This window comes from Oryctolagus cuniculus, chromosome X (genome assembly GCF_964237555.1).
Source record: "Oryctolagus cuniculus chromosome X, mOryCun1.1, whole genome shotgun sequence".
In the NCBI taxonomy this organism is placed as follows: Eukaryota; Metazoa; Chordata; class Mammalia; order Lagomorpha; family Leporidae; genus Oryctolagus; species Oryctolagus cuniculus.
Genome location: NC_091453.1, coordinates 5,424,748 through 5,448,778, shown reverse-complemented (window position 1 = coordinate 5,448,778; position 24,031 = coordinate 5,424,748). Strand labels below are relative to the sequence as shown.

At 45.2% G+C, this 24,031-nt stretch overlaps 1 protein-coding gene across 2 annotated transcripts in view; it reads left to right on the top strand.

Moving 5' to 3' along the window:
- MAP3K15 (mitogen-activated protein kinase kinase kinase 15) overlaps positions 1 to 24,031 on the top strand; it is a 119,333-nt gene that overhangs the window by 63,292 nt on the left and 32,010 nt on the right. For both annotated transcript variants that reach the window (XM_051826988.2, XM_070066401.1), the window contains exons 7-13: positions 7,326 to 7,496; positions 12,303 to 12,415; positions 12,635 to 12,794; positions 15,543 to 15,693; positions 17,255 to 17,362; positions 20,418 to 20,467; positions 22,349 to 22,444. In XM_051826988.2, the coding sequence (XP_051682948.1) occupies positions 7,326 to 7,496; positions 12,303 to 12,415; positions 12,635 to 12,794; positions 15,543 to 15,693; positions 17,255 to 17,362; positions 20,418 to 20,467; positions 22,349 to 22,444 (849 nt within the window). The remainder of the gene's footprint in view (positions 1 to 7,325; positions 7,497 to 12,302; positions 12,416 to 12,634; positions 12,795 to 15,542; positions 15,694 to 17,254; positions 17,363 to 20,417; positions 20,468 to 22,348; positions 22,445 to 24,031) is intronic.

The following is a 24,031-nucleotide window of genomic DNA, read 5'->3' as shown; positions in this document are numbered from 1 at the left end:
ACCCTCTGCCTGAAGATGTTGAAAAAAATGAGAGCAAGCCACAGTTCCATTTAGGAAACATTCCTTGAGAGTTTCTTGTAGATTTGGTCTCTTGTGCCTTAGACTGTATATTGAGAAACTTTACATGTGTTCATTCTTGTCACCGTTGCCCTTGAGATGGGGACATGGAGCAGGAGAAACAGGGAGAAAGCTTTTCCCGTTTCCCTGGAAAAATTCCTGAAGACACACCAGGGCCACCAAATCAAAGTAGGCTCTTCGCATTATCCAGAGTACTTTGCTGGTGTTTCCCTTCAACTTCAGAATAGCCGTGTTTGAGTGTGTGTGTGACTAAATGTGCACCGCGGCTCTTACGTAAGCAATGGGAAGCGCCTACTCTGAGACCTGCGCTTGGGAAGAAAGGTGCCTGGGAGTCGGGTCGGGTAGCCAGCACTCCCCTGCTGTCCTGCCCCTCCCGGGGCAGTGTTCTCTAGCTGCCCTTACTTGCCCTCAGTCTGGAGCAGCAGGCTGTTCTCATCTCCTTCCTTACCCGACTGACTCTGATGCTCCCAGGTCTGCTTGGCATGGACCGTTCCGAGAGAGGTGGGTGTCGCCCAGAAGACCGAGTCGAGGAACTGTAGCCCTGGTACTCCTTCTTCTTCCACCTGCTGTTTTCCTTCAGAGCTCACGTTTCTGTGTTGACTTGCCTAATACCCAGCGTCCCTCTCACTAGACTGTAAGCCTCAAGTCTCGGAGGCAGGCGCTGTGATGTTTATAGGCTGTTACATACCATAGGCTTAGAACACTAGGCCACCTACATGGCGGTTGCTCAGTAAGTACTTACTGAATGGGTTCACAAATGACTGGATAATCTACTGTCAGGAATGCTTCTGGTTGCAGAGGGGCCTCAGTCTAGAGGTGGAAGAGATCCATATCATGAGTGTCTGGGTGCTGCCAGTTAAGGGCTTGGCAGTAGAAGGAGAATCTATTGTATTTTCCTATTGATAGGTAAGCCTATGCCTAGCAGTATCTCAGGCATACATACTCATTGTATGTAGAAAGGAAAATCTAAGTGTGGTATGCAAACGTGATGGCTGGAGCACGCCATGGCCCCAGTGGGGAGTTGCTAACAATGGAGGGCTGCTGAGACTAGATCAGGGTCAGTGGTGATGGCAGTCTTCCTCGTGTGGGATCCTGAAGGTGCACAGAGCACGGGATGCGACACAGGGTCGGCGGAGGGGGTCTCCCCAACCGAGGAAAGGCATTCCTCTTAGTGTCGTTGACTTGCGCATGAGTCATGGTGGGTGATGCTGTAACAGCCCCCACAGTGTCAGCTTCCCTCCACGGAAGTTTCTTCACACTCGGGCAACAGCCCAATGTGAGTGTCTCCTGCTTGGGCAGTCTCTTCCTCAGGTGTTTGCTTGGTGACCCAGACTGTTTCTGTCTTGGGTCTGTGCCCTCTCTCGAATCCTCAGATCCACGATCTGAAAAGGGAGAGCATGGTGAGATTCAATGGGAGGTTTGTGTGCTTTGTCACAGCTTTATCGAGATCTAATTCCTGTACCATACAGTCGACTCAAAAGTGTACAAGTCAGGCCAGCACTTTGGCGTGGTAGGTAAAACTGCCATCTGTGATGCCAGCAGCCCATATAGACCGTGGTTCGAGTCTTGGCCATTTCACTTCCGATCCAGCTTCCTGCTAATTGCTTGGGAAAGCAGCAGAAGATGGCCCAAGTGCTTGGGCTCCTGCTACCCATGTGGGAGACCCAGAAGAAGCTCCTGGCTTTGGCTTGGCCCAGCCCTGGCTGTTGCTGCCATTTGGGGAGTAAACCAGTGGGTGGGAGATCTCTGTCTCTCCTCTCTCTGTAATTCTGACTTTCAAATAAATAAAAGTTTTTAAAAATGTACAATTCCATGGTTCTTAGTGTATTCATGATCATGAATACAATAAATTTAGAACATTTTCATTGCCTCTTCTCCCCAAAAAATGTACCTTACCAACCACCTCCTTCCCAGTTTGTAGTCCCCTCTCCATCAGTAACCAACTACTAGTATGTTTTGACCATACGTTAGTAGTTCCTCCCTTTTCCCTCACCTCACTCTCTAGCCCTAGGAAGCCACGAGTCTTTTTTTGTTTCTGTGGTGGTGCCCATTTGGGACATTCTATATCAGGAGCTCCTGTGATGTGTGTTCTCTTGCATATGGCTTTTTTCACTTGATGTAGTGTTGTAAACATTTATCCATGTTATAGCGTGCATCAGTACTTCATCCCCTGTTACTGCTGAATGACACGCCACTGTATGGATAGACTGCACTTTTACCGATCCATCAGTTGATGGAAACTTGGGTGCTTTCCACATTTTGACTGCCAGGGCCCAAGTGACAAAGGCCTAAGTGACTAGCCCAGGATTGAGAGGAGTAGTGTGACAATAACCAGAACCTAGCTTGGTATGATTCTCAGTCCAGTGTTGTATTTTTTTTAAAAGATTTATTTATTTATTTATTTGAAAGGTAGAATTACAGAAAGAGAAGGTGAGGCAGAGAGAGAGTCTTCCATTTGCTGATTCAGTCTCCAATTGACCACAGTGGCTGGAGCTGAGCTGATCCGAAGCCAGGAGCCAGGAGCTTCTCCCAGGTCTCCCATGCGGGTTCAGGGGCCCAAGGACCTGGCCCATCTTCTACTGCTTTCCCAGGCCACAGCAGAGAGCTGGACTGGAAGTGGAGCAGTCAAGACTCAAACTGGCACCCATTTGGGATGCCAGCACTGCAGGCAGTGGCTTTACCAACTATGCCACAGTGCCGGCCCCTGTGTTTTATTTTTATTCTGTGCATTTGGTTGTGTAAATAATGTTTACTTTTTTGCTTGAAAAAAAATGGAGACATTTAAAACAATTGTGCCTCTGAACTGTATTCTCTGATAGCACTTATATTCCAAAAATGACTTGTCAGGTCAGTTTGGTGTCTGCCCTGTGGTCCTGCTCAGTTGGGCATTCATTCACCACACAGCCATAGAGCACCCGCCACGTGCCAGATCCAGTCCTGTGCCGTGGAACACCGCAGTAAATAGACTTGGCAAGAAAAACTCTGCCCTGTTGGAGCTTACATTCTGAAATGGAAGGGAGACAACATGAAATAAGCAAAGTGATTAGACTAGGTTATGGTAATAGGACCAGTGGGATGGGAAGGTTGTCATTTTAAGTTTGGTGCTCAGAGAAGACTTCACTTGACAGTGATGTGGGGAAAGTACTGGAAAGAGGCAAAGGAGCTGTGTCAGTGGATGGGACAACAATCCAGACCGGGAGATCAGCATGCGGAACGGCAAAGAGGCACCATTGCTGTGGTGTAGCAGGTTAAGCCATTATCTACAGTGCCGGCATCCCATATGGGCACCGGTTCAAGTCCTGACTACTATACTTATGATCTAGCTCCCTGCTACTGTGCCTGGGAAAGCAGCGGAGAGCAGCCCAGATGCTTGGGCCCTTGTACCCGCATGGGAGATCCAGAAGAAGCTCAGCCCCACCCTGGTTGTTGTAGCCATTCGGGGAGTGAACCAGCAGATGGAAGATTCTCTCGCTCTCTTTCAAATAAATAAATGTTTTTTAAAATAGCTAAGAGGTTTGTATAGCTTGAGCAGAGGAGATAATGGGTTGGCGGTGTGGTGAATGGTTAGAGAACTAGAAGCCAGATCTTGTAGAGCCTTGTGGACCATTGAAATGATCAGTGTGTGTTCAAAGATGGGAGCCACTGGAGAGTTTTGAGTAGAAGAATGCCATGATCTGAGTTCCTTTGTAACAGCATCACTCTGACTTCTGAGTGGCGAATAGTTTCTAGGGGGCATTAAGGGTAGAAGCAACAAATGGTGCTGGTTTGGATCAGCAGGGTAACAGTAGGAGTCATGAGGAACAGGCCAGCTTTGGAAATGGTTTGAAATCCACCAGCATCTGCAGATTGAATAAGGGGTGTTAGAAGAATCAAGTGTGATTTCCAAGATTTTGGTCTAAATAACAGGATTGGTTATGAAGCAAGAGGGGAAGGCTATCTGCTAAGAACAGATTTAATGGGAAGATCAGGAATTTGTTTTTGATTTTTTTTTTGCTATGTTAAATTAGATGCGAAGTAGACAGCTAGGGAGGCCTGTACTGAAGATAAAGATGTGGGTGTCATGAGAATATAGATGATTTGAAAAATGATGGCGTTGGATGATATCACCAAAGGATCTAGCATAGTTACTAGTCTCGAGGAAAAAGACCGAGGGTTGTGCTGAAGGACACTCTGGTGCTAAGAGGTCAGAGAGATGGCTAGGAACCAGAAAGACAGGTAGGAAAATCAGGCAAGCATGATGTCCTGCAGATCAACTGAGGAAGATAGTCCCAGGAGGAGGGAGTGCACACACAGGTCAAATGCATGTGTATAGGACTAGGGCTGAGAATGCATCATGGATTTAGCAAGTGATGCAGACCCACTGAATTGGAATGCGCGGGATAAGCAGCACGGAGGTCGTGGTCTTACCTGCAGAGATCGGCATTTAACTGGTCTGCTGTGCAGCCTAGACCCCAGGGTTTTAAAGCTCCCAGATGATTCTAACATACAGCCAGTGTTGAGACCCACTGTCACAGTTTTCCTCCTCTTTATTATGAAATAGTCTTATTGCCAGAAACAGATGTTACTGGCTGATTAAACATGGAAGCTTTTATCTGTAGGCCTGTGGTTGGATGCCTTGGGATCTGAAAATGATAAGCAGATCAGAAAGCTGATTAGTAACCACTAAAGGGATTAGCGATGTAACACCTGTCTTTAAGAGGCTGTTAAGCTGAAAATCTCTTTGCTTTTTCATTTTTTTCAAATGCTTGATTTTTGTTCGGTTATACTCAAAAGGCCTTTTGTTTTGAGAAAAGAGGGTAAGTTTAAAGTTAATGAAGCAATTTTAAGAGAAATCTTAATGTGACTGGTCCCCAAAAAATGACCCACAGAGAAGCCAATTTGAAATCACACCAGTAATTCAGCATTTAAGTACATTCTTTTCAGACTCTTGAATATTTCACACCTCAGAGGTTGGCTAATAATGGGTATATAAATTTTGTACTTCATTAAAGTCTTAGTCTTTTTTACTTCTCTCTGTAGACATTAGGAATTATTTAAATGCTTTAGTAAATTTGAGTTATATTGGTGTCTGTTGGCTTTTAAAGATTAAAAGGTGTCCTGGGTGGGTTGAGGTATAAAAAAAAAATCCAGTTTGTAAACTGGCTAAATTGGATTCTGTATGGAGGAGGAAAGATCAAAAATACTGGAATAGGACAAAAGTAGAAAATGGAAAAAACTCCGAGTCAAATTAGAGGCTTGCTTTTTGCAGGCTTGCAGAAGATCGCTAAGCATCTAGGTGATCTCTTCTCAGCCCAGGCTGAGTTCCTTAACAGAGTGAGCCGAATGCCTCACAGTATCCACTGTATGAATGAATGAATCCCTGTCATCCCTCTAGAATGGGGTTATCCGTGGACCATCCTTGGGAGAATTGAGAAAGTCCTCACTGAAATAATCAAATAATGTTCTGGCAGGCTTAATTCCATCGTAGAACTCCAGTCAAGAAAGGCTGTTTTAGCAGGGCTGGCACTGTGATGCAGCGGGTTAAGCCTCCACCTGCAGTGCTGGCATCCCATATGGGTACCAGTTTGAGTCCCGGCTGCTCCTTTTCTGATCCAGCTCTCTGCTATGGCCTGGGAAAGCAGTGGAAGATGGCTCAAGTCCTTGGGCCCCTGCACCCATGTGGGGGACCCACAAGAAGCTCTTGGTTTTGGTCTGGCCCTGCCCTGGCCATTGTGGCCGTTTGGGGAGTGAACCAGCAGATGGAAAATCTCCTCTCTCTCTGTCTCTCCCTTTTTCTCTGTAACTCGGACTTTCAAATGAATAAATACATCTTTTTTTTTAAAAAAAAAAAAAGGCTGTTTCAAGTACTAATCAGTCTTTTTTTTTTTTTTAAGATTTATTTTGTTTATTTGAAAGACAGTTACAGAGAGAGGTAGAGACAGAGGTCTTCAATCTGCTGGTTCACTCCCCAGATGGCCACAATGGCCAGAGCTGCGCCAATCTGAAGCCAGGAGCCAGGAGCTTCTTCGGGGTCTCCCACGTGGGTAAAGGGGCTCATGCACTTGGGTCATCCTCTACTGCTTTCCCAGGTCATAGCAGAGAGCTATATTGGAAGAAGAGCAGCCGGGACTAGAACCGATGCCCATATGAGATGCCGGTGCTTCAAGCCAGGGCTTTAACCCACTGCACCACAGCACTGACCCCAGTACTAATCTTTCTTTTGAGATACATGAATGTGTCCCCAGGAAAGAAAGTGTAAAAGGGCACCTTGTAAAAATGATTCAGAAATTAAGAATAATCTCTTTATGTATTTATTAGAGTAGTTATCAATAAAATATACACGTGACTACCTTGTACAAGAGTGCTTCAAAAAGCTTGTGGAAATGTAATTAAAAATGTTTATTTTGGTGCAGAAAATTTTTTAAGTCCACGCATAATTTTTTCATAACGTGAATTTTCCATGAACTTTTTGAAGACTCCTTGTGTAAATCCCAGTGTTGATTTTCTGGATGCTTTAATATTTGTCCTCTCAGGCTTTTGTCTATGTACATAATGCTCAAATCTTTGCCGTTGTTTGAAATTGTTTCCAGGGGGTTTGCTTGAGTCATAATCCAGACAAAGTATATACATTTGCATTTGGGTGACATGACTTTTTAAAGAAAATGTTTATTTTTTGAAAGGCAGAGTTACAGAGAGAGAGACAGAGAGAGAGATATCGTCCATCCACTGGTTCACTCCCAAAATGGCTGCAACAGCTGGCACTGTGCCAGATTGAAGCCGGGAACCTGGAACTCTATCCAGTTTTCCCACATGGGTTGGCAGGGGCCCAATCACTTGGGCTGTTCTCCACTGCTTTCCTGCTTTTCCAGGCACATTAGCAGCGAGCTGGATGGGAAGTGGAGCAGCCAGGACCAGAACCAGCACTCATAGGATGCCAGCATCGCAGGTGGAGGCTTAACCTGCTGTGCCACAATGCCACGCCTTGGCTGATATGACTCTTAAAGCTTATTATTTTTTTGCTCTTGTCTGATTTTTTTCCTTATGATTTATTTGTCAAAGGTGGGGTCGTTTAGAGAGTGAGTGTAGTTGTATGAGACTGGTGTGCAGCTTCAGCAGCTGTTACATTGGAACCTGGAAAATGAAATATCGAGAATAGTTTTTCTGCTGAAGGCCAGCAACACTGGACTCGGTCAGTCAGCAGAACGAACGTGCACGCACTCCTCTATGTAGGCTCCGACGTTCACGCTGTCCCGATGTGTCTTTCGCAGGAGAAATGACCCAGGTGACCGCGCGAGGGCTCTTCAGGTGATGCTGCAGGTTCTACAGAGCTGTGACTGCCCAGCACCCGACATGTTCTGCTTGTGTGGGAGGATCTACAAGGACATCTTCCTGGATTCGGACTGCAGGGATTTAAGCAGCCGAGACTGCGCCATTGAGTGGTAAACCTTTAGTCTGTCCAGAGCGCACACCTCCTGCTAAAGGCCAGAATTACAAGGACCCAGATCTTTTCCTTGTGTGTATGTGGGTGCCTGTCTACTGGCAGTGCAAAGCACATAGGCAGTAAGCGTGTTCTGGGAGCTTCTGGATTCCCTTTTCTGGGAGAAAATCAGTAGAAAAGCCTGCTCCTTCGGATCACACTCTTCCCATTGAGTTCACTTGTTTATGGAGCAAGGAGGAGGCTCAGCATGCTCCTTGTCAGCCACCCTTCCAGACTCTGCTTGACTGCCAGCCGTGCATGATGTTCATTTATTCTTTGATTCCACACGTGTGTACTGAGGGCTTCCTGTGGTGGCATAGATATGACAGGCCTGAATCCCTGCCCTCAGGTATCTAGCATTGCCGGCAAGGGAAGCCAGACCACTAAAGTAAGGGAGATGGGATGGCAGCAGCTGGTGAGGGCTAGGGCAGATGTTAAGCAGGGAGGGGAAAAAGGAAGGTGGGGAGGGCAGTCTCCAACTTTGAACAGGTGGACGGTGAAGGTCACTTATGACGTGCAGGTCATTGAGGGAGTGAGCCTTGCAGCTCACTACTGAGAATGAGTTCAGGCAGAGGGATGGTAAGAGCAAGGGCCCTGTGGAAGAGAAAGGCTGGATGTGCTGGTGGAGAAGAGTAAGTAGAGGGGCAAGCACCATGAAGCCAGAGAAGGGGAAAAGACCCTTCTACTCTGAGTGCAAAGGAGTAGCCCTGGAAGGGTCTGAGCAGAGGAGTGACGGGATATGAGAGGAATACGCTCACTGCTGTGCGAAGAAGAGTAGGTATACCAGCTATCGCTTGCTGCATAACAATGCCAAAAGGTAGTGCCTTCACACAGCGAGAGAGGATTGTGCATGCTTCTGTGGGTTTGCCAGGCTATCCCTCTGTTGCTTTACCTGGGCTCACTCTTTTTGTAAAAGAAAAAAGATTTATTTATTTATTTGAAAGGCAGAGTTATGCAGAGGCAGAGAGAGAGTGTGAGAGAGAGGTCTTCCATTGCTGGTTCACTCCCCAAATGGGCTCCACAAATGGAGCTGGGTTGATCCAAAGCCAGGAGCTTATTCTAGGTCTTCCACGTGGTGGCAGGGACCCAAGCACTTAGGCCATCTTTCGCTGCTTTCCCAGGCACATTCGCAGGAAGCCAGATCAGAAGTGGAGCAGCCGGAACTCGAACCAGTGTCAATAGGGGATTCCGGCACTGCAGGCAGCAGCTTTACCCACTACACCACAGTGCCGGTCCCTCTTGGGCTCACTCTTAAAGCAGGCGAGGATCAGGCAGGGATGGAAAATCTACAATGGTCTCCCACACGTATGGCAGCTGGTTTGGCTGTTGGGGCACCCCTCAGTTTTCCACCATGTTCTAATCCTGGTAGACCAGCTCTCTGATTGGTAAGCTCCATTCTAAGTGAATGCTTAGGCTTAGGCTCATAAACTCCCACGAGGTTACTTCTGCCATATGCAGAGGTGGGAGTAATGGCAAAGTGCACTGCCCATAGGCTTTCGTATTGGGATGGATGGAATTCATGGTCATGAAACAATCCACCTGAGGGGCAAGGGCAGTAGCGGGGAACAGTTGGCCATTTGCAGTACAAGAGTTATCCCTTGATATTCATAGGGGATCGATTCCAGGACTCACTGTGAACACCAAAATCCATGGATGCTCAAATCCCTTGTATAAAATGACACAGCATTTACATATAATGTATGCAGTCTTCCCATTAACTTTTTTTTTTTAAGATTTACTTATTTTACTTGAAAGAGTTAGAGAAGGAGAGGCAGAGAAAGAGGAGCCTCCTCTGGGTCTCCCACGTGGGTGCAGGGGCCCAAGCACTTGGGCCATCTTCTACTGCTTTCCCAGGCCATAGCAGAGAGCCAGATTGGAAGTGGAGCAGCTGGGACTCAAACCAGCACCCATATGGGATCCTGGAACTGCAGGCAGCAGCTTTAGCCGCTATGCCACAGTGCTCTCCCATTTACTTTAAATCACCTTTAGATTATTTAAAATACCTAATACAATGTAAATTCTATATAAATACGTGTTATACTGTATTCTTTAGGAAATAATGATAAGAAAATATCTGTATGTGTTCAGTACAAACGCAATTATCTTTAAAAATATTTTCAACCCGCGGGGCCAGTGTTTGGTCTAGTGGTCAAAATACAAGTTTCGTGTGCCTGTATCTCACCTTGGAGTGCCTGGATTCGATTCCTGACTCTAGCTTCCTGCTAATGCACACACTGGGAGGCACTGGTATTGGCTCAAGTAATTGAGTTCCTGCCACCCACGTAAGAGGCCTCGATTGAGCTGCTGGCTCCAGTCTTTAGCCTGACCCACTCCCAGCCTTTGTAGGCACTGGGGGAGTGAACCAGCATATAGGAACTCACTCTTTGTCTCTCTGCTTGTCAAAAAAATATATTTTCCATCCATGCTTGGTTGAATCTGAAGATGTGGAACCTGTGGGCGTAGAAGGCCAGTATATTTCAGGGGGAGCTGATGATGGCTTGAACCAGGGTGGTGGTGATGAAAATGATGAATGGTTGTAGTCTGGATTTATTTTGAAGGGGGAACCAACAGCTCACATCACCCATTTCCATCGTAAGAACCTCGGCATTGCTGCTCTGCGCTCATTTCATTCCAGCTGCTTCCTTACACCCTCTTCTCTTTCCGTGCGTGCGGAAGGCTCTGTCTTTGCCTTCTCTCCATTCCCACATACACGTCTCTGACAATCCTCCCAGCCACCAAACCTTGGGACCCTTAGCTGGAGATTGCCACCCCAACATTAGCCTCAGCTGGGTCCACATCGCCCCCTCTTTGCCCATCAGTTCCACCTCAGGATGGAGATGACATTTAAGACTCAACATGTTTCTTCTTCACAGGGTGTAGCTTCCGATACTGCCATCTGACTATCACTTTTTTTTAACAAAAGGTTTACACTTTTAGTTAATGTTCGCTTCCCATCACTCTCTCTCCTCCCCAGACGATCAGTTCCCGTTTCATCCCTCACTCCTTGACAATCCTTTCCCATCACCAGCACCCCCAGTCATTGCCAAGTTTAATTTTTTTGGCCAGGTGGGCTCCCTGCTTGGTATCTCTTCAGCGCATCCTCCCCTAAAGCTCAGAAGCCCACCACAACTCCCTGTTCCACGTAAATATAACTTTACACTCTGAGATCGCCGTTCTCGGTGCTTGAAAAGTTTTCTCAGAACCACCCACCTCTAGTCCCTTTTCTCACTACCTGGTGTGTGTCCAACTAAACTGAAGTTGCTTAGCCACTCCGCAGATCCCGTCTGCTCCTGCCATCTTCTGTGGCAGGGTCCCCATTCCAGATCACTGCTCTCGTGACACACGGATCACATTTCTTAGTCTTCTGAGAAGGGTGTGTTGGCTCCGGGTAAAACTTTGGAGGTCATCTGACCCAAGCCCTTCAAGTGCAGAGGTGGGGCGTTTTGTTGAGGGAAGTGTGGTCCTCCTCATAGTCCTCCTTAAGGAAGAGAAAGAAATGTAATTATTTTTGGAAAGAAAATGTATAAAAAAGAAAAAAGTGGGGAGTGAAAATGGCACTGTCAGCCTCTTGGTGTAAAAGCAGTGTTCCCGTTTTGTATCTTCCTCCTTATCCTGCTGGAGCAGTTCCCTGCCTCTTCCTCACTGTTCTTGCAGCTGTTTGGGATGCCGGGTTCTAGCATTACTACTTCAGCTGTGAGAAAATGATTCTGAGTTGTGATGTCAGCAAACAAATGACTTGTAGAGAAATAGCCTATGGTTAATGCCACTTCTATGTAATAGAAAACACTATAAAACTTGTCTAACTTTTTAGAATGAAGTTTGAACATCAAATTATGATTGCCTTTAGGGGATAGGATTAGATATTTTAAGTTTCTTTTCTATGCTTGAATATATTTCCCTATTTTATGAGATCATTTTGGCTTTCCTAAGAAAAATATAAACTTTATGAAGAAAACTTAGAACTCACTTAGTGAAAATTACTCTGTTGCTATTATGAAATTTTAAGAAAGATTTTCAAGATGAGGGGAAGAATCCTGGAAAATAGAGTAGTAAGGGTTTTCATGAGTAGATTGGTTTGTGACACTATGTGCATATTTTGTATTTTTTTTTTTTGTTTAACAGGCAGAGTTAGAGACAGAGAGAAAGGTCTTCCTTCCGTTGGTTCACCCTCCAATGGCCGCCGCGGCCGGCGCATCACGCTGATCTGAAGCCAGGAGCCAGGTGTTTCTCCTGGTCTCCCATGCGGGTGCAGGGCCCAAGGACTTGGGCCATCCTCCACTGTACTCCTGGGCCACAGCAGAGAGCTGGACTGGAAGAGGAGCAACCAGGACAGAATCCAGCGCCCCAACCGGGACTAGAACCTGGGGTGCTGGTGCCGCAGGCAGAGGATTAGCCTAGTGAGCCGTGGCGCCGGCCTATTTTTATTATTTTTTGAAGATTTATTTGGTTGAGAGAGAGAGAGAGAGAGGTCTTCCATCCACTGGTTCACTCCCCAAATGGCCACAACGGCCAGAGCTGTGTTGATCTGAAGCCAGGAGCCAGGAGCTTCTTCCAGGTCTCCCATGCGGGTGCAGGGGCCCAAGGACTTGGGCTATCCTCCACTGCATTCCCGTGCCGCAGCAGAGAGCTGGATTGGGAGTGGAGCAGCCGGGACTTGAACCGGTGCCCACTTGGGGTGCTGGCACTGCTAAGCTTCAACGCCGGCCCCCACATTTTTTATTCTAATATAAGGTGATATAATAGTAATTTGATGGTTCTGTAATTACAGGTATCGCAAAGGATTTGAACTCCAGTCATCTCTTTATTCTGGAATTAACCTTGCAGTGTTGCTGTTGGTTGCTGGCCAAAAATTTGAAACTTCCATGGAACTACGGAAAATAGGTAACCCTATTTATTCTTGTAGATGGTGATGCTTTGGTTATACAAGGTTAGCAGTAAAGATTATACTCAAATAACTAAGATTGTATTTCAAAAGGAATAATCAGATAGTTTCTGAGATAGCAGCTGAAATAAATGCCTGCTTGTCCTCTCTAAAGGTTTGCATGATATGACAAAGTAGGAAGATTTTTCATGACTTTATCTAAAATTCAACTTCTTTAGGTGTCAGGCTGAACAGTTTGTTGGGAAGAAAAGGGAGTTTGGAGAAAATGAGCAATTACTGGGATGTGGGTCAGTTCTTCACTGTCAGCATGTTGGCCACTGATGTCAACAAGGCCATCCAGGCAGCTGAGCGGTTGTTCCGAATGAAGCCTCCAGTCTGGTGAGTTGGATGTGTGTGTTTGTCATCACTCATCTCATCTGACCTTGCTCTGAAATGCCTCCCCCAGAAGAAAAGTCAGAAATGCAAATGACAATAATTTCTCTGATTTCTTCATTAAGGCCAAGTTAAGGCAGACGTAAGAGCTCTGAGGGCTCACTTGGTTTTAATTGAAGGGAAGGACAGATACTTGCACACACAGAATACACCTCTGCTTGCTATATCCCTGACATTAGATTTGTAATCCTGTTTCTTCAGGTTGTCTAGGTCATCAAGAGCAAAACAGTCCTTGGTACCAGAACACATTATACATTTGTGAGAAAACATACAGTAGAGCTGACAGACAGACAGACAGACACACACACACACACACACACCAGGAAAGGTGCACTTCTCACAAATGAAAACTGTAACTAAAAACCAATAATACAACATGGCAATGAAATGGTGGGATAGCTGCAGCCCTAGGTTAGCTCATTATACAACCATTTCAGTGTGCAAAGAACAGGAATTATTTGAAGACATGGAAGTGTGTCCCTGGTTTGTGGACTAAGAAAAGCCAATTACAGGATCTGCTTTTCTGTATCAGTGGTTCTGAGGCTTTATCATGCATCGGAGTCAGCTGTGTTGATTGCAATGCAGATTGCAGAGCCTGCCCTTAGCAATTCCGGCTCCCTGAGTTTGGAGGAGAACCTGAGAATTGGCATTTACAAATGAGTAACTGCAGCTGCTGTGCCACACTTTGAGAACCAGTAGTCTATATGATCTCATTTTAACTAAGAATGTTTAGTATGTAACTCACAGGGAACCGTCTGGGAGGGGTGGACAGGGTCTGACTTCCCCATAGACATGAAATGAAGCTCCATTAGAATTGTGATGGCTATAGTCTCATAATAGATACTTGTAGATAGATATTTGTATAATGAATCAATAATGAATGAGGAATTGTCTCCAAAATATTGATAATGGTTATCTCAGGAAGATAGTTTTATAAGAAGTTTTTATTCTGTGTTTTTCCTTATCTCTTTTTTATTTTTCACAAATGCACATGGATTACTTGTATGATTTTTTGAAAGTTACTTTTAATGATCTGTGCTCATCTGCCCCAGTTCAGTGGGCCAGTCTGGATTCCCAGGAGTAGGAATCTCTTCACCTATACCTAGTTTGACCTCATTTCTTCCTAGTGTGATGGAGTTTAAATTTGGCCCCCAACCCATATCATTCTTTTGAAAGTTCTCTGAAGCCGAGAGAACCCTGAGCCAGGTTGGGCCTCCAGGTCTCGTGGAGTGACTGTTAGTGGAGTGCTCATCTTAAAGTGTCACTGGTGCATCTGAGCCAGGGAGAGGAGACCTCAAGGTCGGATGTATTCGCATTGTATCAGCAACCAGGCTGACTTGGGATGTGTAATCTGTTGTGGAGGGTCCCTAAGACCACTCTTGAGTTCATGACTTGCTTGAAGAACTCAGAGTTCATAAAAGCTATTATATCTGTTGTTATGGTTTATTACAATGAAAGCATAGAGATTAAAACCAACAAAAGCAAGAGGCGCATAGGGCGGAGTCCGGGGAATCCCCGAGCCTCCAGTTGGTCTCTCACAGTGGAGTCATATGGACAATGTGTAGCTCTCCCAGCAATGATGTAGGACAACATGCACGAGGTATTGGCAGCCAGGGAAGGTTACTGAGCCTTGCTGTTCAGGATTTTAACTGGGAGTGGATCTTGTAGGCCTGGAGTGCTCATATAGCTGGTCTTAGTGCCTCAGTTTCCAGCCTCTTCAGAAGTCAAAGTGACACAGCATCACCCAAAGCCCCCATCATGTCTAATAAAGGATACGTAGCCCAAGGCCCGAGGTAAACAAAGGCACTCTTAGTAGGCCGGGTATCCCAAGGGCTTAGAGGTGATCTCCCATTAGGCAGGCCCCGGCCAGACCTTTCTTTGAATGTGTAGAGTTGGACAGCCCAGGCTTGAGTACCCAAGCACGGCAGTGCTTCCCAGACTCAAAGCAAATACTATAATGCTTTCAGAGGACCCATCCTCATTCGGTACCAGGGAGGACATGACCACTACTGCCTGGTGTCTATGTTTCAAAGAGTTCAATTTACCTGCAGACAGCAAAGATGCACTTAGAGTGAAGAGTTCATCAAAATCTACCTGGCCATGTTCTGAGATTTTTAAAAAATGAAAATGAGTTTCCGATTAGTGATTGCCATGGCTAAAGGGGAAGTGGAAACTGGAGAGAAGTAGGTGTGACTAGCAGGGTGCCATATGGGGTCCTTGTGGTGATGGAAATGTTCTCTGTCTTGACTGTGTGTATGTCAACAACCTTGTTGTGATGTTGTACTCCAGTTTTGCAAGATGTTACCTTGGGGGGAAACAGGATGGAGAACATAGATGGATTCTATGTATGTTATTTCTGATAATTCAACATAAATATAAAATTACCTCAAAGTTTAATTTTAAAGATGAGTTATAAATTTTATGGTTTTTAATTGCTTGGAATGTCAAGCTACTTCCTCTTGTTAGATGCTTTCCAGTCTCTTCTTTCAGCCCAATGTGCGTAAAAAGCTGTGCTGTACGATTTTGTTTGACTGAGTTCTTTTGCTTACTATGTGGATTCTATTAATTGGTTATGTGACTGTGGAATTAGGTTTGTGAAGCACTTGTGACAGAATTAGGAAGTTTTTTATAGCAAGTAGGATTGCATTCAGTTTGTTTGGGAGTCTAATTTCTCGGTGTTTGTGACTTTGCCAGGTACCTACGATCATTGGTTCAGAACTTGTTCCTCATTCAGCGCTTCAGGAAACCCATTTTTCAACATTCACCCCGATCTGAGCGGCTTAACTTCTGGTTAGAGATCATTTTTCAGGCAACAAACGACGTTTCTGTTGGACTCAGATTTCCAGTAAGATATGCTAATTTCACTACTTTATGATCCCAAAGGTGTTGATGGTATCTGATCATCAAGTACCTTGAAAGGAAGAAAGCTGCAATATGACTTAAAATACAAGAGTAGCCGTCAGTCCCGTGTGGAATTGGGAAGTGATAGATGGACTGACTGAAAGGTGTTGGCCATACCCCTGTGACTGCGTCCTCAAGGGACGCTGAGCAGTGTCTGGAGGCATTTGGGGGCAAGACTGGCATCTAGTCAGCACTGACCAGAGATGCTGCTCAGCCACTTGGAGTGCACAGGACAGCCCCTACATGTCCTCCACGCCCTAGTGCCGCAGGAGAGAACCCTGCTGTGGGATAAAGGTAGTCCTCACCGTGAACACTTAGAGTGCAGAGCTATTTCCTGTGAAGGTTTGGCTGCCTCCAGTGCTGCTAACTAATATGTCAAACTTCATTGAAAAAGCTAAAGTGCAGAGGTTTCTGTTTCAGTTGTATGCCCATTTGATAAAGAGTCCTAAGAGACATACCTCAGTGTCCTGGAAATTGGGCTTCGACTGATTGTGGTTGATATTCATGCAGTGAGATTGTGTGAACGTGCAGTTCTCAAGAATTTCATTACACATCTAACAGAAGGTTGACTTGGTTTGCGGTGAATGCGATTACTGTTTTGTTCCTGGGTAATACATTTTAAAGTGTTCTTTCACTTATTAAATATTTGAAGCCTACTGCAAGGTACACACAAATAAGGGAATGGACACAAGCATAATCTCCAGCCAGGTGTAGCCATGGTAACCGTGCTGCTTTACTTGTGGTGGAGGTTCATCCCCCCTCTTTACCTCTGCACCTCCCCCCTTCCCCAGCCTCCCCTGCCTCCCCAGCCTCCCCTGCCTCCCCCTCCTCCCCTGCCTCCCCCTCCTCTCTCAACGAAATGACACTTTATTGATGAAATGTTGCTCGCTTTTCATCTCTTCCTTGTGTCTTTATAGACTTGTACCTGCCAACCCTCTGGTCTACTCGCTCATTGATCTCAATAACTGTGACCTCTCCCTTTCTTCTCTGTCGCCTCCTCACACAGGCCTTTGTGGGCCACCCTGTCCGGAGAAGTGCCCCATCCTGCTCTCGCAGCCCACTTGTGCCTTATTTACTCCAGAGCACTGTGTGACGTTAGGTCGCACAGCCGTGCGTGTTGCTCTGTCTGCCCTGTGCAGCCAGCAGGGAGCTGTGTGTGCTGCTGGACCTGGCTCCTGGCGCAGCCCTTGGCACACACCAGGGGACTTCTAGAAGCTGCTGGAAAATGAAATGAAAAGATAAGTGTGTTTTGATGGAAGAAGTTTTGAAATTCATGCATGTGGAGGGTTTGAACGCTCATGCAAATGTGTACTATGAAAGATGTATGCATAGATTTCAAAATGCTTGTGTCAAAGTCAACTTCCCTTGTCATTCCATCTTGAGGGACTTTTTGGAGGCCTCAGCGAGTGAGTGTTGACTGCAAACACTTCCCGCTTCCTCCCCATGCAGGGTCCATCTGTGTTTCAGATTCCAGTGCGTCACACAGGAATCTGTTCTCATTTTAGGTTCTGGTGATTGAGCCAACCAAAATCTACCAGCCCTCGTATGTTTCCATCAACAGTGAAGCTGAGGAGAGGACGGTTTCTCTGTGGCACGTGTCACCCACGGAGATGGTAAGGGAAGAGTGGCTTCATCAACGATTTGATTGAATTTAAAAGAAAACAAAAACAGGCCAACATTCTCACTTAAGTTCTGAATGATGGGGTATATGAGAAAGTGCAGTGACAGGCCGGCACCGCAGCTCACTAGGCTAATCCTCCGCCTGTGGCGCCGGCACCCCAGGTTCTAGTCCCGGTCGGGGCACCGGATTCTGTCCCGGTTGCCCCTCTTCCAGGCCAGCTCTCTACTGTGGCCAGGGAGTGCAGTGGAGGATGGCCCAGGTGCTTGGGCCCTGCACCCCATGGGAGACCAGGAGAAGCACCTGGCTCCTGGCTTCAGATCAGCATGATGCACCAGCCGCGACGGTCATTGGAGGGTGAACCAACGGCAAAGGAAGACCTTTCTCTCTGTCTGTCTCTCTCACTGTCCACTCTGCCTGTCAAAAATAAAAAAAAAAGACACAGTCACGATATCTTAAGTGTTGAATAGTGACCTTGTCCAATATTTAACATTAGGGCAACCGTCTTACCATTGACAATTGAGTCAACAGCGGTTAGTGCTGGGATGGGCTTGCGGTTTTGTTCTACTTGCACTGTGTACATTAAATATTTGAGTGCAGAAGAGAAAAAGTCAGGCTATTGCCAAGTACATGCATGGAATGCATACAGATCTATCTTTGAAAAATGCACACATCTTTTCTTTAATTTGCTTATTTGGTTTGTGACCCTATCCCTGAAGTATATAAATAGCGAATGCAGAAGGATAGCAAAGGGCAGGACGAGAAACAACATTGGCAGACTTTGCTGGATGTCACCTTTGAGCCACAGTCAGGTGTCAGTTCTGTGAATTGCCCTGTTGTTGTGGTAGACCCTAACCTTGCTTATTTGTGTCATGGCTGCCACTGTGATATAAGAAGATTCGCAAAACCTTGATCTGTGGTTCTGCTATTGTATCGATGTAGGTACACAATATCTTATGTTGACAAGTAGTTGCAAAAAAAAAATAATATCAAAGTGACTCTTTATACTGTTAATGCAAAATGGTTTTGATCTCATGGAATTCTACAAACTGCCTGCCTCCTCTGAATTCTAAAGTGCTTGCTGGCCCTTGATGGAAATTGCCAGTGGAGTGGTACATAAAGGCACTTCAGAAGTTCGTGGAAAATGGAATTAAATGATAAGGTGATGTTGGTGCAGACAGGTTTTGAAATCCATGCCTACAAGGGCTCCTCAGAAAATCTGTGGCAGATGCATATTATGAAAATACTGCATGCCTTTCAAAAATTTTTGTACCTAAATGAAGATACCTTCCCATTCCATTTTTCACGAACTTTTTGGAGTAACCACGTATCTCACCAGGTGGAAATGTTTTCCTTTGTGTACAGTCTATAATAAGAAATGGAAAGGAGCTGTGCACGCAGCAAGTGCACTTCCCTTGACCGATGAAATGTTTCTGCACAAGGGCTGGTAGCTTTCAGAGGAGACATCTGCAAAAAATCTACATTACCTTTTGCTTTGAGAAGATTTCTTTGTATTTGCCTTCATCGACAATTTTGAAATTGGGCAGATTTGGGAAGCAAGCACATCGGCCTAGAATGGCATGACGTTTTTCTGCATAGTGCTGCATTCTTTCCTGGTGGGCTGCGGGTGGAGTGTGGGAAGAGAACAGACAGGTTCACATACATACTTCCTGTGATGTCACCATATAGTAAGATTGAGTTCCGGTTTGTTAGCCAGTGATTGAGAACCGTTGTAGAAGTAAAGAGCAGGGGGAATGCTGGCACATGCTGAGCACTTCTTGGGTAAAGGGGAGGCTCATGTGTAGTGTGGGCTAATCCCTGTTGACAGATTTGTAGTGTTTGCTTATCTTAATGCTGTGACTATTCCACAAGGCCAGTTTCAAGCAACCTATATCAGGTCACCAAAAAAGGAATTAGGAAGAAAGGAGCAAACTCAGCGTTGCCGAGCCGGCGCAGGCTGTGTCTGGCACGCCGATCCAATTGCAGGAGGCTGCGCGGAGCAGGAGGCCTCGGTCTCGTGATGCGGATGCTGGCTGTAGGAAGGGTTTGTTTTGAGAAATCACTCGCGTCTCACCTTTCTCTTGCCTGCGTTGTTCCTGACGTTCCTCAGGCCAACCAAATGGATTTACCTGTGGATTTTCTTTCTTTAAGATTTATTTATTTATTTATATTCATTCATTCATTCATTCATTCATTTATATATTTATATATATATATTTATTTTTATTTATTTAATTATTTGAAAGGCAGAGTTTTAGAGAGATGAGGAGAGACAGATCTTCTATCCACTGGTTCACTCCCCAAATAGCCACAATGGCCAGGTCTGGGCCACACCAAAGCCAGGAGCCAGGAGCTTCTTCCAGGTCTCCCATGTGGGTGCAGGGGGCCAAGGACTTCAGCCATCTTCCACTACTCACCTAGGCCACCAGCAGGGAGCTGGATCAGAAGTGGAGCAGCCAAGACTTGAATTGGTACCCATATGGGATGCTGGTGTCGCAAATTTAGATAATCTGTTCTTAACTAGTTTAGAAATACAAAGGAATGGGGCCAGCACTGTGGTGTAGCCAGTAAAGCCACTGCCTGGAGTGTTGGCATCCCATATGGGCACAGGTTCAAGTCCTGGCTGCTCCTCTTCTGATCCAGCTCTCTGCTATGGCCTACGAAAGCAGTGAAAGATGGCCCAAGTGCTTGGGCCCCTGTACCCACGTGGGAGACCCAGAAGAAGCTCCTGGCTCCTGGCTTTGAATTGGCCCAGCTACAGCCATTATGGCCATTTGGGGAGTGAACCAGCAGATGGAAGACCCCCCCCCCCCGCTTCTGCCTCTCTGTAACTCTGCCTTTCAAATAAGTCTTTAAAAAAACACAGCCGAATGTTTACAATACATTAGAAAATATTTCTGGTGTTGCAAGTTACGCCAAGTAGATCTCTCTGATCTCCAAATCAGTGCTGAAAGAAAAATAGCAGAAACAGTTGACCATGGAATGAAATTGAAAGTGTTCCTCTGCTTGGGAAAAATCAAGCTCCTTACCTCTGTCTTTGATACTTGCAGAAACAAATCCATGAATGGCATTTTACAGCCTCTTCCATTAAGGGAATAAGGTAAGAACATAAAAGAAACCGTAATGATTGTTTTGATATAAATAATGATGACAATGTTGTATGCGTGTGAATGTTCCCGTCTGCTCAGAATATGCACTGCGCTTACTTTGCATGGAATCCAAACTGGGTTGTTTTCTCCTTCGTTGTCCTACCTGAGCTGGTTCATCATGCGCAGCTAGTAAGAGCGTCTCAGCTTGTTATATAACAGCAGTAGCTTTTCTTGTATCCAGCAGGCAAAAACAAACAAACAAACAACTCTCTGGTCTTAAACTTTAAACAAACTAGGCTGCATCTGCAGAAAGAGAAAGCATTCTCTTCTGTGAGCCAAAGATGTTCAAGTGCTCAGGGACCCTGATTGCCGAAAGCAGGAGTTATTTGGTAATGACACGTGGGTGGAGTCTTCTGGGCAGAGTGATGGAGCCAGGCTGTTATTAGGGAAGTAGGGAGGGAGGTGTGTACTCCCAGGGGAGGGGTGGCATTTGCTGTCTTTGGATCAGGGCTGGTGTGCATTTTGGCCCAGGCCATGTTGCTTCCCATAGCTGGACTCACTCGCCTCAGCCACTCTCATCACCCTGCCGGCACATCCAAGGATGGGTGCAAGGCTGTGGGGCAGAATGTGAGTTCTAATCCTTCTTTGCTCTGTGACACTGGAAAATTCACTTAGCTTCTCTGGGTCTCAGATTCTTCCCTGTTTTCATCAAATCAAGGCTACTGAATGAATAAATCCCCATTCACCTCCCAGAGTGTGAACCTGTCCTGGACACAGTGTTTAAGTTAGAATAATGTTTATATCACTTTAAAGGGAGGGAAACAATTTAAGTGCCGAGTAGTTCATTTAGATAGTATTGACCAGAAAATGCAAGCTAGTTCAAAGGATTTGAACCATTCACGAAGATTTATAAAGGGCCCGTTTGACTCAGACCCTGGGACTTAAGTGACCAGAAGAGCATCTTTAAACATTCCTGGGGCTCTCCAGCTAACTGACAGTTCCTTTACAGATTGATTCTTGAGACTTCCTGTGTCTAACCTAGCTGGGATTCTTTTGACTCATGCTGCACTATTGCTGTGTCAACTCCGCATTGGTCATGTAATCCATAACGTGAAGAATGATCTCAGAAGGTTTTTGTCTCAGCAAGAGGTGGCTTAGGAGGGGCCAGGAAAGGGGCCTTCATCTATTCACAGGGCTGGTTGTGCCTGATTCTCCAGAGAATTCTTCACCCAGTGGGATGAGGGCCATTGCTGAGGCTTTAGCCCAGCATCGGTCAAAAACTTTGTCATAGTGCAACCTGTCAGCAGATGGAGTGTGGTGATTTTCTGTCGCTGGATAGGGCCAAGCAAGCTAAATATTGCTCATTGGACGAGTTCCAGAGTCAGGTCCAGATATTGGGTGGAGGTGCACCAGATAGCATTTTGAGCCAAAAATACAGTACTCATTCCTGTTTCCCTTGTATGGGCACAAATACAGTGCCCTGGTATTTTCCAAGTCTGGAAGTTCCTCTGCTGCCATAACAAATTATTTTACAAATATCTATTTGCCTTTTTGGTGAGATCCTAAAAACTCCTTGAAGGCAGAGAGCATATTTTATTCTCTCTTCTGTCGCCCGTGTGTTTTCCATAGCATTGGATATGTATGGTAAGTTCTGGATGCATATTGAAGTCAGTTGAAAAATACAAACTCAAACAGAAGCAAGATAAATGTCCCTGGCACTGAAATTTCATTGATAAATGAAAGGCAAGGTTTATGGGTATTTCTTAAAACATTATAGTGAATCTTTCTGAAGTTTGTAAAATTGAAGAGAATATATCAGGAGGTTTTCTCAGGAGTTTAAAATTGGCAGCATCACTTACATGTAAGCATTCTTCTGTTTTGTGACTTTGCAGCCTATCCAAGTTTGATGAACGCTGTTGTTTTCTTTACGTCTATGACAATTCTGATGACTTCCAAATCTACTTCTCCACTGAAGAGCAGTGTGGCAGGTGAGTCAGCTGGTTCAGGTATTTGCAGTCTGATTGTGGTGAATCACTTTTAAAGGGCCTTTGTTGTGAAAAGTATGTATTTACTGTCTGGAAATGCTAACCTATGGAAAATGATTTCCATGGCTTTCTTGAACTATATAGTTCACTTGCCCTGCAATTCAAGGAGTTACGGTGTACACGTCAGTGATTTGTGGTATATCCACCGGGTCTTGCAGCCATCACCACTCTGATCTTGGAATATTTTCATCAACCCCCACCACGTAGAACCAGTATCCATTAGCGGTCACTCACCGTTTCCCTCTGTCTTTACCCCCCAGTGAAATCTAGCCCTAGTGACTAGAATCTACTTTCTGTCTTTCTGAATTTGCCTATTCTGAGCATTTCATGTAAATGGAATCGTATAGCACGTGGTCTGTAGTATCTGACTTCTACATAATGTGGTATTGTCAAGGTTCATCTGTGTTGTAGCATATATCAGTACTTCATTCCTTTTTATGGCTGAGTATGGATAAACCACATTTTACTTATGTGTTCATCAGTTGATCAGCATTGGGTTTTTTTCTGCTTTTTAGCTATTATGAATTTTGTTTCTATAAACATTGATGTGCAAGTTTTTGTGAGGTCACATGTTTTCATTTCTCCTGAAGACAAATTATTGGGTCTTATGATAACCGTCTAACCTTTTGATGAACTTCCATACTGTTTTCTCATCTTAGGTTTCTGTTGGCAGTGCATAAGGATTCCAATTTCCCCACGTCCTTGCTGACATTACTATTATCTACTAGCTGAGAGACAGAATCTCACTGTGGCCTGGACTTAGATTTCCCTAGTTGCTAATGATACTGAGCTTCTTTTCATATGCTTGTTGCCCATTTATGTATTTTCTTGAGAGCAATATCTATTGAAATCCTTTGCCTAGTTAAAATGTTAAACTTTTTATTTTGCAAAATATCCTGAGCTACAGGGAAGCTTCAAAAACAGCACTAAAATATCGATGTGTTTCACCCAGAATTCCCCAGCATTAACTCTGCTGCATTTATGTTACGTTCTCTCCATATGCATGTGGTTATTTTTCTGAACTGTTTAAGAGTCAGCTATAGGTATAATGCTCCGTCACCTCTAAATACTTCAGCATATTGCTTAAAAACAGGGACCTTTACTTATGCAATTATTGTAATCTATTCAGCAAATTAAAGTTGATATGATACTATAACCCAGAAACCTTATCCAAATGTCACTTATTGTCTAACCAGTGCCCTTTATAGCAAAACAAAAGATTTTGTTTCCTCTGGTCCGTGATCCAGTCCAGAATTTCATGCTGCAGTTAGTTGTGGTGTCTGTGTAGTCTGCTGAAGTCTGGATGGGTTCACCTTCAGTCTTTCTCGACTTAATAGTTTTGAACAGTACAGGTTGTGCAGCCCTTCAGTTGAGGTTTGTTTGCTGTTTCCTCATGATTACACTCGTGCTAGGTATTTGGGGCAGGCATGCCACAGAAGTGATATTGTGTCCTTTCCCATGCCTCATATCCAGGGACACACAACACCATTGTGTCATTGCTGGTGATGTTAACTTGGGTCACTGGGTGAG